Source organism: Anabrus simplex, chromosome 7 (assembly GCF_040414725.1).
Source record: "Anabrus simplex isolate iqAnaSimp1 chromosome 7, ASM4041472v1, whole genome shotgun sequence".
Lineage (NCBI taxonomy): Eukaryota > Metazoa > Arthropoda > Insecta > Orthoptera > Tettigoniidae > Anabrus > Anabrus simplex.
In genome coordinates, this window is record NC_090271.1 from 34,396,117 (window position 1) to 34,416,013 (window position 19,897).

Consider the following 19,897-nt stretch of genomic DNA (forward strand, 5'->3'; position numbering starts at 1 on the left):
AAAGAATGTCTAGTAAGCAAAGTAATTCCTAAATTCTTAAAACCTTCCCAAATAAAAAAAATATATCATCTCAGTTTCACCTTTCGATGCAAAACAAGGTCAACCATTTATAGTTAAGAAAAGAGATTAAATTTCTTTACAGAAAGAAATCCTTTTTAAATAAAAAGTTATATTTAGCTCATCTCGAGGCCCCCCCCCCTATGGCTGGTCCCTCTAGAATGGAATTCATTCCAATGTCATGTTGCAAATAAAATGGAATGCATCTTAAGTAAGAAACAGGCCATACTGGACAAGAAAATAGATAATTTAAGAAGGCGAATTATGATATGGAGGTTCATAACAATATAATTAATAATAGGAAATCCGGAGTAAATCATTCAGCGGCACAAGACAAGTTAAATTGCGTCAATACGGTGAAAAAGCTTTCTAGAATCCATTTCACAGACCAAGCATTAGACACTCTTAATAGAGGACCTACATGATGTGTATTGATTGGGAGGACCAAAACCGAACATTGTTTCTTAGTTTTAACTGTATCAATACGGATCTACACGATGAAGTTGGTAAATTGTACTTGGAAAGAAGATGTTCCAATTTAGTGTAAGGAAACCCACGACGATTCGCATAACATGCCGATATTGACCAATGCCGCTGAGACATGGACAGTAACCACCAAGGGGTAGAGTAGAATACAGGCATTGGAAATGAAGTTTCTCATAAGTTTGAAAGCTAAAACAAGGAGGGACAAAATCAGAAATGAGGACTTCAGGTGGAAGGCTGATGTTGAAAAACTGGAAGATCAGATAGTGAAGCCTCGCTTTAAATAAAATTCAGGAAGCTCAATCGTTAAAAATTACCAGTGTTTCGCCCAGAGTGTGGCATGGGCTCATCAGTTGGACACGGCACCTTTTCCAAGACACTGGCCGGCTAGCACGCCGGTAGCGACACCACTGCAAGCCATACATGTGATAAGCACAATGCAGTGCCGACGTACTAGGGGAGAATTGCATCTCCACTTGCTATATTGCCCTGCCGGGCTAGCACTCAATCGGAAGCCGTATTTTGGTCAAGCCTCGCTTTAGATGATTTGGGCATATCTAAATAATGAAAGCAGGAAGAATTCCAAGAGTAAGTCTGGAGCAGAGATGTGAGGGAAAGATAGCCAAAGGGAGACGGAGATTTAGGAGGACTAGATTAAGGAGGATATTGAAAGACGATTAGCGGAGGTGGAAATCATATACGAGAGTAGTGGAAGTGTGAAAATGGGAAACCATGGACAACCATTTTCAGGGCTGCCAACAGTGGAGTTCGAATCCACTATCTGCCGGATAGAAGCTCCTAACTGCGCGCCCTTAATCGGACGGTCAACTTGCCCGGTAATGACATATTTAAGCTATCTCAAATAGCAATAGCTCAATCAAAAATACACAAAGACAGAATTCCCATTAGACCAATAATTAATTTCAGAAATATTCCCACATACAAACATCTCAATTCATCCACGATTTTTGAATAAACACTATACTTTGCAGAATAATATGTCAGTTAAAAATTCCATAGAATTCTCTAATGCTGCTAAAATATCAAATTACAACGTTCATGTATCGTAAATTCGTTTGACATCACAAATATGGACTCTAAAATTCCAGTTAAAAATACAGTCAGTTTAACCAGAAAAATCTAACACATAAAAGCAAATTCGGTAAACAAGATGATACAAATTAAACGTTCGCTTTCAGCATTTTGTGACTCTGACGATGGCCATTTTTTTCAAATGTAACTAATATTCCTTGGGCAATGTTTTGCTATGTTTTGCAAGTGGACTAGACATTGTATGAACTTCCAATGATAATACCATTGTGTTTCTTCAATTTCGAAGTGGGATAGTTTCTTTCTCAGACTAGAACCTAGGCCGACATTACAAAACATACAGGAAGGAGTATCACAACAGAACTAGTTTCGCTTATAAATGTGAGGGCCGGACTGTGAAAAAAATGTAAAAATAACTGTGTAGTACAGCCTCTCGAATTTTGCGAAGTAGCGAAAACCTTTTCTCGCCTGTTTCCTATCACAAGAATATCACACAACTTTTTTTAAAAAAATATTTGTAAATTATAACTGTTCAAAATTTTGAGGCATCACACGGGGGTTAACTGTGACTGTGCTATTTTTATGACTACTAGATAAGGCGTACACCTTAGCTTCTATATTTCTCACTTCAGATCTATACATAGTAAGGGACGCATATTTGAACACATCTGATGCCAAGGAAAATGAGTGTTTCAATTTGAAAATACGATATTTTCGACCTTACATAGGATGAAAAGGAGTTTCCACTCCCGTATTCACCACGGCCATTGGATTCCCAGCTGGCAGTTTTTTAGTTGTAGTGGAACACTTGATCTTATACCCTGCCCCTATAAGCTATTAACGTAGCGTGTCTGAGGCATACGCCTACATGGACAATAATTGCGAGCACCTCCAAATATCACCGGACTGAGCCAGGATTGAACCTGCCAATTTGGGGTCAGAAGCACAGCGCCACAACCGTGGGAGCCATTCAGCCCAGCGACACATAGTTAGAAAGAGACGTGATTATACACATAGCACTGGTTCATAACTAGTAGGCTAGATTTAGTAGATTCGGCCGCGGCATCATGGGTACTGGAACTACTAAATCTTCCTGGACCGAGAGAGTTGGCCGCGTGGTTAGGATCGCGTAGCAGTGAGCTTCCATTCGGGAGACGATGGGTTGGAATCTCACGGTCGGCAACCCTTAAGATGGTTTTCCGTGGTTTCCCTTTTTGCACCGGGAATATTCTAGGGCTGTACAATTTTTTTTTACAATTTGCTTTACGTCGCACCGACGCAAATAGGTATTACGGGGAGGATGGGATAGGGAAGGCATAGGAGTGAGAAGGAAGCGGCCCTAACCTTAATTAAAGTACAGCCCTAGTAATTGCCTGATCTAAAAATGGGAAACCATGGGAACCATTTTCATTGCTACCGAGAATAAGGTTCGAACCCACTATCTTATGAATTCAAGCTGATAGCTACGTGACCCAAATGGCGCAGTCACTTGATCGATATTATTATTATTATTATTATTATTATTATTATTATTATTATTATTATTATTATTATTATTATTATTATTATTCGTTAGGGCAACTAAGGGCCACGAGATCTCAACTACTGGTCTTCTTGCGGGCCCATCAGGTTTTAATCCTTTCGGAGGGTGTCGTATGAGTTGCGCCGAGTAAAAGTTGCGCCGTATTAAAAGCAGTAAAACTTGCGCCGTGGTCATTAATCATTCTAAGAACTAGAAGTCTTGTTTGGGAATTCCACAGGGAAGTTTCGTGTTTCAGAATGTGACAGTGTCCACTCCCTACTTACCCCTTATCAGGGTTGGCGTTCAAAATATTATTTCTGATTTCTTCATATTTATATCAGCATCACTGTTTGAAACAATTTCATTTGTAATTTATTAATCTTTTATGCTCAGGGGAATGCGACAGGCCTCGCCAGGGCACACAATTTCCTTTCTTTGGCAGTAGCTATGGTTCATTCTTGAGCCCTATCACTTCATAAGGGGTGCATGTCTGGGAAGCGTAGGGTGAGACAGTTTTTTTCTGTTTTCACTGGTCATTCTTTATTCAACAAATTCGCTACATTTCATTTGCCATCCATTAATCTTTGTCCGCAAAAGCACGTCAGATCTCGCATTCGGCAGTATTTTCTTCCTTTAGCGGTATTTCATTCTTCATTCATTCTATTCCTGACCCTGTCAGTTAGCTACAAACAGGCTGTGGATATTCTTTATAAAACTGAAAGACTGATTCCATGTTTCCATACTTGGTTTGTAAATTAAGTCAAACTACGTAGTTATACACATTTCACCCACTGATATAAATACGATGCAGGTTTTCTAAATGTGCAAGAAACCAACATTGATAAAGTGAATACCGAGCTCGATAGCTGCAGTGCGGCCAGTATCCAGTAGGCCTATTCGGGAGATAGTAGGTTCGAACCCCACTGTCGGTAGCCCTGAAAATGGTTTTCCGTGGTTTCCCATTTTCACACCAGGCAAATGCTGGGGCTCTACCTTAATTAATCCCACGGCCGCTTCCTTCCCACTCCTAGCCCTTTCCTATCCCACCGTTGTTCTAAGAACTATCTATGTCGGTGCGACGTAAAGCAAATCGTAATTTTTCTCTGATGATGTAACTATTATAATTTGACTGTCTAAAACTTTGTGTACACCACGCCCATAAAACACTCGCATTCCAGTATTTCTTACTGACATAGATTGATTTGGTAAGATACGAGGATATGTTTGTAAGGATTAATTAAACTTCAGTATTGTATTATAAGATACATGAATGAACATGCTGGAGCATTTTCAACCCAGTAGGTATTGGGGAAGGAATCTCATATAGCGGTAACAGGAATAATTATTAGGATTGTACTGTATTTCACTATGCGGAATGCTCCTTCATCTATTGTATCTCTCTTTTTCTAACTATTTGTTTTACGCTGAAAGGCATAACGATCTATGCATGTATGTATGTATGTATGTATGTATGTATGTATGTATGTATGTATGTATGTATGTATGTATGTAAGTTTTACGACGCACCGACACAGATACGTCTTATGGCGATAATGGGATAGGAAAGGTCTTGGAGTGGGAAGACAGCGGCCATGGCCTTAATTAAGGTACAGTTCCATCATTTGCCTAGTATGAAAATGGGAAACCATGGAAAACCATCTTGAGGGCTGCCGACAGTGGGGTTCGAACACACTATCTCCCGAATGCAAGCTCACAGCTGCGCACCCCCAACCGAACGGCCAACTCGCCTGGTCGTGTCTCTCATTAAGAAGACTTAATATGTCTCTAGGCTTACAGATGACGAGATCGTCCACAACATGTGGGACTTGAAGTAAGGAGGTGTCGGCGAAACCCGCTCAGTTTAGTCAACTTCACTTTCGTCTTCTACGCCCAACATGTTCTGTGAGGAGAAAGGCGCTTTGCCCTTTTTGATAGCTAAAGGAGAATTTGTTCGCAGTGGGATTAGAAATTTGCTCGCAGATAAATAGGGATGGTGCGCAGTGAAAGTGAGGCGCGGAGAAAGTGGTAGAAGCCGAGGGCAGAATGAAGTGATCTTACTGCATGCTCTTTATCAGGCGCGGAGCGTTCGTGTTGTAATAGGAGTCCCAGTCACCACAACTGTCACAACAACATCAACAACTGTCCTAGAGGTCTTGTGTTTCTTTGGAAGTGTAGTCTCACAGTTCTAGCAAATACCACTCACTTGTCAACGGAGAAATGTGAACTGCAGCTTTAAAACGCAGGGGACCTTTATGTATTAGTTTATTTAATCCTTAACTTCTCTCAAGGAATACTTTAGTCATCGGGTGTAGTGTGACCCGACACTTTCACTCTCTAAATCACAAAATATGTGCTATTATCTAGGATTACGTAGCTCTGAGCATGCACTCGGGAGATAGTGGGTTCGAACTCACCTCTCGGCGGCTTTCATTGTGGTTTTCCATTGTTTCCCATGTTCACACCAGCTGTACCTTAATTAAGACCACCGTCTTTTCCATCTCACTCCTATCAATTTCTATTCCATCGTCACGATAAGACCTATCTGTGAGGTGCGACGTAAAGCAAAATGGTAAGGTAGAAAACTTGCCACTTCCCCTTGAAGTAAATTGGCAAGAAAATATATACAACTTTTTAAAATTTATTGTGAAACTGCAAAAATTTTTGAAAAATTATCCTCATATTATCCCGTGAGACCAGTTTGTGAAGTAATGTACTTAGTCTGCCAATAAGACCTACAAAAATATTATTTACATGATCTTTCAACAAAACTAGCCAACGGCCGTAGCCGTGTTGAAACACCGGATCCCGTGAGATCTCCAAAGTTAAGCAACATTGGGCGTGGTCAGGAGTTGGATGGGTTGCCACGCACTGTTGGTGGGGGTAAGGGAATGGAGGAGCGGAAAGGAACTGGCCACCCTACCGCACGTAAACTCCGGCTCAGGAACACCTCTGCGGAGGTTCGGACCTGCCTTCGGGCAGAATAAACCTTACCTTCAACAAAACTAGAGACATCCAATTCAATGAAACCCAAACTCTTCCGTCATCAATATTATCGCCCTGGAACTGATAAGGAAAACGTAGGATGTTCCAGGATAGACTCCCACGGCAACTGAAAACCAGGCTATTCTTGTTGAGAAAAAAGAAGTGGAAGAGGTGAATGAAGAAGAGTTTACGAAGAAACGCAGACGCTATTACATTTGTTCATCTTCTAATGAAAACGAGCTCTCCTCAGTCTGTAGTGAGTGTAAGAGTAGAATTTGTAAACAGCATTCGATCGTGAAAATCATCTGCATTCCATGACACTCCCTCTTCTATTATACTTTTCACTCATTGCACAACATGTATTCTGAGCTTTCACTTAAACATCCAACTAGAAAAGGAATTCACAGGTACTTTTCCAGCTCAAATCACACATTCCTGAAACTGAATTATATTAGTTCTACCACTTCTACTCAATGTTTTCATTCCCCCCGTGGATGGGGAGGCGGGCCCCCTAGGTGGCCAGGAGATTTGTTACGATGAAGGAGATTCTCGGAGAAGGTGAAGGGATTGGCGGCCGTGGTCTGTACTAGGAACTGTCCCGACAGTCGCCTTAGTGTACGAGAATGGAAAACCACGAAAAACCATTCTCAGGACAGCCGACCGTGGAGACCACCCCCTCTTTGTCTGAGTACACAGGGGTAGGGCCAAAGTAGAAGCGTGACCATCCCTCCTCTGCTCGGTTGGCCAGTTGAAGTGCGGAGCTGTTGGACCACGGACCCGCCGCGGCCACTTGTAGGCTGATGAAAAAAACGATCATAGAGGAAGTCTGCGGCCACAACAATGTTGAAGTGAACTGCACAAAAATTTAAAATCACGACAATTGACGATAATAGTTGAGGGCTAAAAGAGAAGTGGTATTTGTATGGTTCCACCAAGAACTTTACCAGGTATCCTCCATCAATAAACTAAGATTAAGGTCGACCGAGCGAGTTGGCCGAGAGTTTACGGGTGTGCATCTGTGAGCTTGCATTCGGGACACGGTGGGTTCGAACCCCACTGCCGGCAGCCCCGAAAATGGTTTTCTGTGGTGTCCCATTTTCATGCCAGGAAAATGCGGGACTGTACCTTAATTATGATGACGGTCGCTTCCTTCCTACTCCTATCTCATTGTCGCCATAAGACCTATCTGTGTCGGTGCGACGTAAAGCAAAATGTAAAAAAAAAAAAAAACTAAGGTCGAAATGAAAGTATTTTCCGTTGAAACTGTTAAAAGAATGAAATTAAGGAAATGATGGAAAAGAGAAAACTCCCTCCTAATAATGTTACACGACACTGACGTTGGGTGCAATAATATTTGAAGTGTCACTCTTTAATTATCTAATGGTAGTGTTAGCCGTGAAATAAATCTGAGAACTACGATAATTTTCATGTACAAAATCAGTTTCGAACGAATACATAAAATGTACTTACGTTCCATTTTCATCGTTGACTCGGAAGCCGAAGCCATTTGGACTCTTTGAGTCTCCTGCGTAAAAATATGCGGCTGAAAAGAAAAAAAAAAAATGTTAGTTTAATAACAGAACATCCAAAAGAGTTAACGTAAGAGTAAAAAGAGTGAGTAAACAGCAAATGCTAATTAGACGGTATTTTTATAAATGATGGAGAGGAAGAACTACTCACATCCTTCCTTACGTGCTATTATGGGCTCTCTGTAGAGCATTATTTGATGTTTCTTAGGCCGCAATCTGTTTACTGTTTAGTGTGGGTTGCTCACGTGAAAATGCTGTACATTCGATTGCCACAGCTTAAGTACCGGTACCGCTATTCACAATAAGAATAAGAAAGGATTCCCGGCTCTGTCACGAAATTTGAAAAGCGGTACGAGGGCTGGGACGGGGTCTACTCAGCCTAGGGAAGTCAATTGAGTAGAGTGGGGGTTCCATTCTCACCTCAGCCATTCTCGAAGTAGTTTTCCATGTTTTCCCACTTCTCCTCCAGGCAAATGCCGGGATGATACCTAACTTAAGGCCACGGCCGCTTCCTTCCCTCTTCCTTGTCTATCCCTTCAAATTTTCCCATCCCCCATTAAGGCCCAGTTCAGCATAGCAGGTGACGCCGCCTGGGCGCGGAACTGGTTCCCTTTCCCAGTTGTATCCCCCGTCCCAAATGTCGCACGCACTAGGTCACTGCCCTTGAGGTGGTAGAGGTGGGATCTCTCGCTGAGTCCGAGGGAAATACCACCAACCCTGGAGTTTAAACTGATTAAGAAAGAGAAAAGGAATTAAATCATATATCTGAATACGAAAGACGGAGGTTTTGTATGTCAAAAACTGCACTTATCATTTTTAAATAGAATAGTTTTGGACATTGCCTTCCTTTGAAAATATCGGACTACGGGCTTACTGGGCATCAACCTGTGATCTTGAGGTCCAGAGGCTGAAATTCTCTCACTGATCTATAAACGGAGCTATGCTACTACTATTACTACGAATAATAATAATAATAATAATAATAATAATAATAATAATAATAATAATAATAATAATAATAATAATAATAATAATAATAATAATAATAATAATAATAAATGACTATTTCTAGCCCGGTGAAGCCCTTGTAAAACAGACCCTCCCAAGACGGTGGGCAGCATCTGCCGTGTAAGAGAAACTGCGTGTTGGTGTGGTGGTAGAGGATGCTGTTGTGTAGGAGTTGCAGTAATCTTGTCGACGGCACAAGCATCCAGTCTGCGAGCCAAGTTTTACAATTAAGATCTCTCAAAACAGTCAGAAATCGAACTTGGGATGCCGCGGTCTGAAGAACAAGACGCCGACGAGTCAGCCATAAAGTTGGACACAATAACAATAATTATTAATGTCTCGATGTTCAGGCTGTAACAGGTTAGAATGTGAACCAATTTGCTTAGCATGAAGTGTCGGCTACCCGCTCTTCCGTAGTGTAGCAAGAGTAACATAAAATTTAGGGGTTCTAATACGCCTGACCCCTAATGTTTATGCAAATCTCATAGCAGAACTATTGTCCGTGCTAGAGTAAACTTGCTACTCGCTTTAGTAAGGTTGGAAATGAATCTACAAAAGCCGAAACACCCGGGCAATAATAATAATAATAATAATAATAATAATAATAATAATAATAATAATAATAATAATAATAATAATAATAATAATAATAATATGTACGTTGCGTAGTCAAAATAAGCCATCCCTATCATTTATGTCACTCAAGATTTTGCTTGATTATATAAAGAATGCTACAGGCTGTTCTCGGACATGAAAACAATTAATGCTTTCAACATCTAGTTTTATTTCCGTCCAGTTTCCATTTAAGCGACCTTCAGCTGTTTTCTTCATTGCCAACAACCTTGGAGACAGAAACCTGGAACTACTGGTTTCCCAAAATATTCAGACCTGTTTCTTGAAAGAAATCGCTCGCTTCAAAGCTCTTTCGTTCATTTTTACTTCTTGCTTGTTGTTTAATGGGACCCAACATCTACGGTCATCGGCCCCATTTTTTAACTTCTTGTGATGCTGTTGCGTTTTAAATGTATGTTCTGTTCTAGGGAACCGAGAAAAATACGTCTGTATGAAAGGTTGAATAAATGATACTGAATCTATCCCGTTTCCGAACTTAAATTCAATGAAATAGAATGGTAATAAAATCATATATTTAAATACGTGTGCCGGAGGATTTATACTGTACTTATTAAAAATTACAAAATTACAATATTCTTTCCTATTTAGTCGGCTGAAATATTAATTGTGTCGGCCTCTGTGGTGTAGTTGTTAGTGTCATTAGCTGCCACCGCGGAGCTCCGGGTTCGATTCCCGGTTCTGCCACGAAATTTGAAAAGGGGTATGATGTCTGGAACGACATCCAGTCAGCCTCGGGAGGTCCACTGAGTACAGAAATGTTAGATTCCCACCTCAGCCATCCTCGAAGTGATTTTCCGTGGTTTCCCATTTCTCCTCCAGGCAAATGCCGGGATGATACTGCCACTTCCTCTCTTCCTTCCTCCTTGTCTATCCCTTTCGATCTTCCCATCCCTCCACACGGCCCCTGTTCAGCATAGCAGGTGAAGCTGCCTGGGCGAGGTACTGGTCCTCCTCCCCAGTTTTATCCCCCGACTCAAAGTGTTAAGCTACAGGATACTGCCCTTGAGGCAGTAGAGGTGGGAGTGAGTGAGAAACCAACTCTGGACGGTAAACGTATTCAGAATGAAAGATAATACGTATTTCCGTAATCATTGCACATGATGAGAATTTGTATATAAGTTAGGAAGGGCTGATGCACCAGTTAAAAGAAGACATGTCATCAAAATTTCGTCTGTAGTGATAATTATCTTACAGTAAAACCAACGGTAGTGTTATAACCGCTGAAGGGGGAACCTCGGAGCACTTAGTTAATGATGGCGTATGCTCTGTAAAAATTAACTACTTTAAAGTGACATGAAATGAAAAAACACATGATAATAATAATAATAATAATACAACACTTAATAACCGTAAATGAGATTTTGAATGAATTTCGTTCATTCGGTCTGGACCAATAATATGTCAATGACTGGTTCAACAACGGCTGAGTGGAAACATTTCTCAGCAGATAATGTGAGGTCCCCATACTACGAAAAACGTAAAATTAAGCAATTTCCTCAAATGTACCGAAAATTGAAGGAGTAGAGGGCCCGAAAAGGTTTGAAATTGCGTGCGTTGGATAGCTCTATCAAAATAAAAAATTGGAAAATCACTTTCGGCCTAAACGAAGTTTCGGGAAAACACTTGTTTCTTTACTCGATTTCTTTTTCATGCAATTCTAGCCAAATTAAATTATTTATGTAATTATTTCTGTAATGCGTTAGTTGGTTCAATACCCTGAGGCCTTGTTTGATTTTTTTAAATGTTCACATCGAATATAGTTATAAGTATAGCCCTGCCCGGATGCGGATATCCGCGAAGTTACTGTCTTGGCGGATGCAAACTGTATGGCAGTGTGGATAATTTTGCTGATAGTTTCTAAAATATGAAGTTTAATGATTTTCACTGAGGTGTACTCTTATTTTTACTTGTGGTTGGGTGACCCTTGACAGTGGCAACAGTGGCAAGTGCCTTGAGCCGTAAATATGACCTAAGACTAACTGGCTCCTTCTAGCAATTAATGGAAAGCAGGAACAAAGGTCAATACGTCGGTAGTTGTCACATGAGAAAATCTTTCGTAAACCTGTCAGTGTAGGGGGTTTGTTGCCAGGTATCAGAACTATTTTATTATGCTAACAGATCTATCCGTTTCAATACCTTGGGTGTAATATACTATAGTTAAATATTTATAATATTCGCGCATGCGGGTAGCCATTCACAGATGCGGTGCGAACGAAGGGAGTGCGAGTGCAGATAATATTTTGCATATCCGAGCAATGCTCTAGTTATAAGGGCTTAAGTGAAACTCTGAATTGACTCTCATTAACGCTCGTAGTGGTAGAAAACTGCAAACTGCCAATGTTAACTAAGAAACTATTTTAATTTTAGGACTAAATAACGAATATGTTCTCATGCTTTATTATATTTTATTTACCTAAAATCGTAGCTCATATCCCCAGGATATTTTCAACATTGAGTTTCTTGCCTGAAGGCCTATAACTGTGGATTTTTTGGTAACATCAAAAACATGGAACTCATTGAGACTCAGTTGCTCTTTCGGTCTGCTTTTGTGTCATTTTCGTCTGTTCTTTCCTGGTCCCATGACTGATATATTGAACTTGGTGGATTATATTTGAACAAATGAACTCACCTGGACCCTCGCCGTCGTAGCTGAAGTCCCGTATGTGTAAAGTTCGAGCATCTACTGCGTAGACCTCTCCAGTCACTCCATGGTGAAGGGTCTTCAGCTTACCGATGTATTTACCATAGTAGTTACTTTGTGCTCCCAGGGCGCCATCTGGAAAAGAAACCATGAGTTATAAGTAGAAGCATAACAATTCCAAGGCTTAGAATACACTGAAAGAAGAACATGTTATTGTTGTGAAATACATTAAGTAAGGAAATTAAGAAATGTGACGTATTCAGATAAAATCTTATACGTGCTTCTCCCAGCGGGATTGTTTTGGTTAAGTCCTTAGCCTACCAAAAATTGTGCTCTTTCTTTCAAAGACAACTTTTATCCGTAGATCTGCTAGTAACCGGAGCTGCCGGATTTTCGTAACACTACTCTTTTGTCGGAAATCGTGAAGACCAAATCGTGTTGCTTTCACTAGGATCTTTTCCAGATGTTGAATCGAGTAATCCTGGTGAGGGTCGAATATACTCGAACTGTTTTCTAAGTAAGGTCTTACGTACTAGTCACTTATACGCCCTTATACGCCATCGAAACCGAATAAAGAGATCTGTATCCTTTATTTAAAACTACGTTAATGTGATTACCCCATCGAAGACCTTTCTTTATATTAAAACTTCGGTTAGGGCCACACAGCTGTGAGTATGCATTCGGGAGATAGTGGGTTCAAACACCATTATCGGCTGACCTGAAGTGTTTTTCCCGTGGTTTCCCATGTTCACACCAGGAAAATGCTGGTGCTGTACATTTATTCATGACAGGGCCGTTTTCTTCCCACAACTAGCCCTTTCCTATCCTATCGTCGCCGTAAGACCTATCTGTGTCGGTGCGACGTAAAGTCAATTGTAAAAAGAGACACAAATTAAAATCTAGGTATATACATTGATCCCCCATGAGGTACTTTCAACACCATCAACACAATAAATAACAGTGAAAGGACTTTTCCTCTTGGGGAAACCTACAGCCTGGCATTTTACCCCGTGTACCACCATACCATTGTCTGCTGCCCATCTCATATCTTTGCCTTTTTTCAGTCACTCGCAATCCTGTAACTTATTTACTACTGTGGATATCAGAAAAGCACAACATCCGACAGTCCGAATATTTTGAGAGCACTACTGGAAAAACTTCCGGGACTTACGCTGCACTGTGTGTAGTAATAAGGAAATAACCCGGATTTTTACATCTGACTACGAATCGACATTATAAGACATTCTATAATATCATACTTAGGTAAGTGCGTAAATTTATTAGGTAATCCTCATAGGTTTGAATCTGAAAAATTGTAACACGCTTCGACTTAAATTTTCCAGAAAATTTGTTTTCTTAGTAAAATAGGATCTTAGCTGGTTTTATTCCCTATCAGTGGACTTCGGATTCTTCAGCAATAATAAATTAGGATGCAAACTGATTTAGTTATTAGCAAGTGCCGTCTAGCAGGGTCTTCCAAGATGTAGCGAGGGTTCTAAAGGGTCGTACCCCTAGCATTTATGCAAAACTCATAGCATAACCGTTATACAGGCTGACTGTTACAGGCTTCGGTAAGTTTGCATGCTAAAAGTTCGGGTTCTATTTATCAGTAACAATACAGATGTTCTTTCTAAACAATTTGGTGTAATGTTCAAATAGGCGGGGTGTTAAGAAAGTAGGTATGATGTCGCGCAATATTTCACAAGGTGAGACAGTGTGCCGCGAACCAAAATAGTGTAAGAGCTACAGTATCTAGAAGTGTGTGAGCAGAACCTGGACGAAGAAGGCATGCGTGGTCCATGACAGGCGGCGGCTCTGGAGCTCCGCCAAGACGTCTTTCTCTCTAACTGTACGTCCTTGCAACCTTGAGCCCATTCTCAAGGTTGAAATTTATCAAATGCATTTCTGGGAAGAGTAAGTGGTTCATCTGTCGGTGGCGCCTTAGCTACTACAACATTCCATCTTCATTATGTTTGACCTGAATAATAAGGTATGGTCGAGGGATGGATCCTGGTTCACAATCAACTTATTTAATCCTCTGTGGTTACACTTTTCGTTCACGACATCCAGTACTATTCTACTGATTTGTATATAACATGGATTGTGTTTACAGAGAACAGGATATAGACGTACGAAGGTTGATCTACAACGGAATGATTTGTGTTCATTGTGAATATGCACTTTGTAGGGAACAACTATGCTAGTTCTATTGTCAATCTGTCAATTTCCTGTTTGCATTTCATTTATCTCCCGCGGAAAAGTATCAAGGGGTTGATGTGACACGTAGGATGAAACATTAGCTTAATTTCTGGTAAATTTAAATCAAATGTTGCTGTATGGTACCAATTCAAGTCAGTCGCCCGTTCTCAGACTTGAACAATGGCTTTTGAAATTTGCCACATAGGAACTATTCGGCAGCGATCTTGTGAATACAGAGAATGTGGTAGGTTTCAAAACAAATCCTAGGACGTAGTTAAGTTTTCCAGGCACGGGTGTTCTAAAAATACACTGTTTCTTTTCTTCCAACATTTGTGTACCTGTTGCTACACACAGCACAATCTTTGTTTCCATTGTGGTTGGAGCATGTGAAGCGTTTCTTCCCCTTTAGCCGTTCGTTTCCGTTATTGCTGACGGTTGAACTCTCTCGTCAACATTTCTGTTTCAAACAACTCCGACCATTTCTCCCGCCAGTCTTCTATATGATGATGATGATGTCATCCATTCTGTCGAATCCTATCCGACCATCGGCGATTCTATGAATTAGCGCTCTCCAAGTTATCCTGTTCCACACTGCCTCCTTTAGTTGTTCCAGAGTGAGGGTGGTGTCTATTTTAATGGTGTCTGACCAGTGAGACCTCTGGCCACCTGGTCTTCTTGTAGCGCTGATCATTCCTAGCATAATTGCTTTTCACAATGCATCTGATCGCATAACGTGCCCAAAGTATGTTTAGTATAAGCTTCATAATCACACCAACCAAAGAAAAACGTGGCTTGATGCGCTCTAAAACTGCCTTATTGGTGATTCTTGCAGTCCGTGGTATATTTGCAAATCGATTTTCGTCGCATGACACTGATGGGTCTTATGGCGACGATGGGATAGGAAAAAGCTAGGAGTGGTAAGGAAGCGGCCGTGCCGTTAATTAAGTTACATGCCCAGCATTTGCCTGGTGTGAAAATGGGAAAATACGGAACACCATCTTGAGGGCTGCCGACAGTAGGACTCAAACCCACTATGTCCCGAATAAAAGCTCACGGCTGCGCACCCATAACAGCACGGCCATCTCGCTAGGTACACAGTTAGAAACGGGTATATCCCGACAAACGGCCACACGGGGAAGTACGATACGATGTCGCGATATGGCAGACGATCATCTGCATAGGGTTAAGAGTATTGTGATGCACCCAAATGCGAAGGAGCTACACCCGGTCCCTTGTATTTATAAACAAAATAAGTAAGGAAGAAACTAAGCTTTTGACTGTCGATATTTTGATCAAAACCTTCAGTTCTTCGGTTTTACGCACAGTCCGAACCACAGGTGTGAGAGATTAAAAAAAAGAAACATTCGTTGGCGGCGATTCGAACTACAGCCACCTTGGTGAGAGTGGTCACACTGGGGTTTTGACCAGGAGCTGATATATACGATTTTACGCTCTATCCTGAAGCCATATTTTGCACTTTATAAGTAATAGACACTTTCCTGATGAGTTTACAACCGTACCCTATTGTGTGAGACGTAAAAAATTAAAATACGAATGTTCATTGGGAGGTCACGTAACTCTGTGACCTTCCTAGCTGAATCGCCTTAACAATTGAAATATATGCTACGACCACAGCCGAACAGTTCCTATGTGGCAAATCTCAAAGGTCATTGTACACGTGTGAGAACCGGTGATTGACTGAAATTGGTACCATACAGCAGCATTTGATTTAAACTCACCTGACATTAGCTTATGTCTTAATCCTACGTTGAAGTCACCACTGTGTCGTATCAAATCCTTGATACTTTTCCATGGGTGAAATGAGACATTCGCTTTCATTTGCCTAGACCATTAGGAGGTACATATATTACTGTCGCTGAATGGTCATAAGTCTTCAACCAAATCTACAATTTGGATGGTATAATAAAATGAAGTTTACTATATCTAAAAACAGATTGAGCCCGACTCGTTGGCTGAACGGTCAGCGTACTGGCCTTCGGTTCAGAGGGTCCCGGGTTCGATTCCCGGCCGGGTCGGGGATTTTAACCTTAATTGGTTAATTCCAATGGCACGGGGGCTGGGTGTATGTGTTGTCTTCATCATCATTTCATCCTCATCACGACGCGCAGGTCACCTACGGGTGTCAAATAGAAAGACCTGCACCTGGCGAGCCGAACCCGTCCTGGGATATCCCGGCACTAAAAGCCATACGACATAAAAAAAAAACAGATTGTGGCTAGAAACGTGGAGTAGCTGTTCGCTTCTTCCCAGTGGCGGCTCGTGAAATTTCATATAGGATGGTCACGTTATGGTTTAAGTAGAGACACAGATAATATAAGACTATAATACACACACATATTTACACATGCATCTATACGCAATGACAGATTATATGCCAAAACACATCTAGATTTACTTTACCATAATTCTTATATCAGATCCACCTTCCTTTCTTTAGCTGTAGCAAATCTCTCGATCATATTCCACGCATCTTCACCTCTCAGTCGTCGTTGTGCTTCTCAGGAATATCAGTATTCTATCTGATAATGATAACCTACAACCTGTTTTCCAGTCATTGACTGGGTCAGGGATGTAATGAATGAAGCAGATATAGGCTGTTAGTACGCTGTTAGTGGCTGTTAGCCACTCCCAAAGTGATTTATTAATGAATGATATATGCTATGAAATGAGAATGGAGAGTGTTGCTGGAATGAAAGATGACAGGGAAAACCGGAGTACCCGGAGAAAAACCTGTCCCGCCTCCGCTTTGTCCAGCACAAATCTCACATGGAGTGACCGGGATTTGAACCACGGTATCCAGCGGTGAGAGGCCGACGCGCTGCCGTCTGAGCCACGGAGGCTCTCTGTATTCTATCTAATATGGAGAAATACATTTCTCTTTCCACAGTAGTTATTGGTGTGGTTGAAGCATTATTTCCAACAATAGCATATTCGGAATTACAAGTCAGTGAACTGTGTAGCCGCTCATTATTTGCTTGTGACCGAGGCTGTCTCATTACAGCAGGTATTTTACCCATGAAACATAGCCAGTGGCAACGTTTGGAGACTTTGTGCTTTAAACGTGTCCTCTACGGTCACACGAGAGTTGTGACCAGGAACTGATATATAGGATTTTACGCTCTAGCATCAAGCTAGATTTCGCACTTTAGAAGTAACAGTTACTTTCCTTATAAGTTTACAACCTGTATCCTACTGTGTATAATGTGAGAAGTAAAAAATAAAGTATGGCTATTTATTGGGAGGGCACGTGACCCTGTGCCATCTGTCATTGGTTCTTCCCATCTCACTGTAGATCGTCTAGTTTCTATTTTTCTGCTGGGTATTCCTAGCTGAATCACCTTACTAACTGAAATATATGCCAAGACCACTGCCAAACAGTTCCTATGTAGAAAATCTACTCAAGTCTGAGAAGTGGTGACTGACTGGAATTGGTACAATACAGCAGTATTTTATATAACCTCACCTGAAATTAGCTTATGTCTTTATCCTACGTTGAAGTCACCGCTGTGGCGCACTAACTCCTTAATACTTTTCCGTGGGTGATAAATGAGACATCGGGATATTAGGGTTCTTCATTAAAATACATGAGTAGTTCTTGACATCGTGGTTACCATGCAGTCTTCACTAGCAATATACAGGCAGATAATGATTGTAATGTCTTGTCGTAATGCTCTGGCGATGCCATTAGCAAACCATAGTGGTTTTCATCCCGGACTGTATTTAGAACAACGCATTGTATTTTTCTCTTTATTTGTGTATTCATTTAATTGTATGGTAAAGTATAAAATTTGAACGGTCTCCATACTGGATCATGTACGAAATTTATTTTGTACAGTAGGCTACTTGGACAATGCAGACCTACTGTATTTACAGACCTGCTGATAATATTTGGAACTTTATGAGTCACGTCTATATCTACAACTCACTCAGAAGGATGACGTTTTGAAGTGAGTTCAGGTGTACGGCGTGTTGTTTGTGAACATTTGAGCGATGTTTTCCGTTTGGGCAGTACTACGCTGTCACCATAGCATTAGGCGAGCTCGTCACCAGCTGTTCATGTTCCTCCGCGACCAAAAATCATAGCAACTCAGAGTATGGTCAGCTTCATGGAGAGATTACCTCAAGGCAAAGAGCAACACTTCAGCCTTAGTGCTGTCAACGGTTACACTGGTTAATTTAGTAACTTCTGACTCATTCCTTCCACACATCACCTGCAGTCATGGTATGATCCTCTCAATGTTTTCATGATTTAGAAGCCCTTGGGCCGGCCTGAATAGCTCAGGCGTAGAGCGCTGGCCTTCTGAGTACAACTTGGCAGGTTCGGTTCTGGCTCCGTCCAGTGGTATTTGAAGGTGCTAAAATGTCAGCCTCGTGTCAGTTGACCTTTTTTTACGATTTGATTTACGTCGCAGTGACAAAGATAGGTCTTATGGGGATAGGAAAGGAAGTGGTCGTGGCCTTAATTAAGGTACAGTCTCAGAATTTGGCAGCTGTGAAAATGGGAATCCACGGGAAACCTTTTTTAGAGCTGCCGACACTGAGCTTCACACCCCACTATCTCCTGAATGCAAGTTTAGAGCTGCGCGACCTTAACCGCACGGCCAGCTCGCTCGGTTGTCGATAGATTTACTGGCGCGAAAAAGAACTCATGCGGGGCAAAATTTCGGCACCTCAGCGTCTCCGAAAGCCATAAGCGTGTAACCCTTGATAGAGTTACAAATGGTCTAGCTCCTTGCCTGAATGGTCAGCGTACTGGTTCTTTGGACCAGCGTTCTCTACAGACCGGGTTGGGGATTTTAACCTCATAAGTTTAATTCCTCTGGCTTAGGGACTGGGTGTTTGTGTTCGCGTTTGTCTCAATAAACTTCTTCATCTACACATAATATATTACTCTTCAAACTACCACATAAACACGCAGAAGTGAATACATACCTCAACACATGGTTAGCGTCAGGAAAAGCATCCGCACGTAAAACTAGGCTGTATCGATACACAGTGCCGACTCCAGGTAACTGGGATAAGATAAGAAAGAAAAAATAGAGTTGCATATTGCACTGTCACAAAGCAAGCATATTGTATTTTGTGTTCGTGTTGAATCATACAATTTCGAAGCATGCTCCCAGGGAATGGATCAGACGGCCTGCAGTCTCATTTTCTCGGCAACGATACTTCTTTTTTTGCCCTGATACGAAAAAATCCGCCTCTTTGCCTGTCAGTATAATTTGTACCCACCCTATATATATATATATCATATTAAATCAGAGCCAACATCTACTTGTCCCCGCGGTCTTGGGATTGGGAGCCTTCCTGTTACTGGGAAGCTCTGGGTTCGATTGCCGGCTAGATCAGTGTTTTAAATAATCGGAATCTGAGGGCTGGGTTTAATTCCACTCAACCTACATGAGATCAATTGAGGAGATATCTGACGGTGAGGTAGCGGCCACGGTCAGACAGTAACAACGGGCGAGAGAATTTGTCGCTCCGGCATGCATCACGGAGAGGGGGGATAAACATGGTCGTAATGCTAAAATAAGTTAATATAACCTAACCCCATGACACTACAGTCCTGAAGGGCTTTGGCCTACAAAGCGACTGATGCTCATTCCGAAGGTCTGCAGATTGCGAGGTGTCGTAAGGTCAGCACGAGGAATCCTCTCGGCCGTTTTTCTTGGCTTTCTAGACCAGGCCCACCATCTTACCGCCAGATTGTCCCTCAATTCTAATCCCGTAGACTGAGTGGATCAAGAAGCAGCCCCCAGGTCCAGGTAAAAA

At 41.5% G+C, this 19,897-nt stretch overlaps 1 protein-coding gene across 1 annotated transcript in view; it reads right to left on the reverse strand.

Moving 5' to 3' along the window:
- Nucleotides 1–15,850, reverse strand: part of LOC136877674 (protein Skeletor, isoforms D/E-like) — a 152,170-nt gene extending 136,320 nt beyond the window's left edge. The window contains exons 1-3 of the mRNA XM_068228700.1: nt 15,844–15,850; nt 11,894–12,040; nt 7,565–7,637 (exon numbers count right to left, since the gene is read on the reverse strand). Coding sequence (XP_068084801.1) covers nt 7,565–7,637; nt 11,894–12,040; nt 15,844–15,850 — 227 coding nt within the window. The remainder of the gene's footprint in view (nt 1–7,564; nt 7,638–11,893; nt 12,041–15,843) is intronic.
- Nucleotides 15,851–19,897: the final 4,047 nt, after the last annotated feature.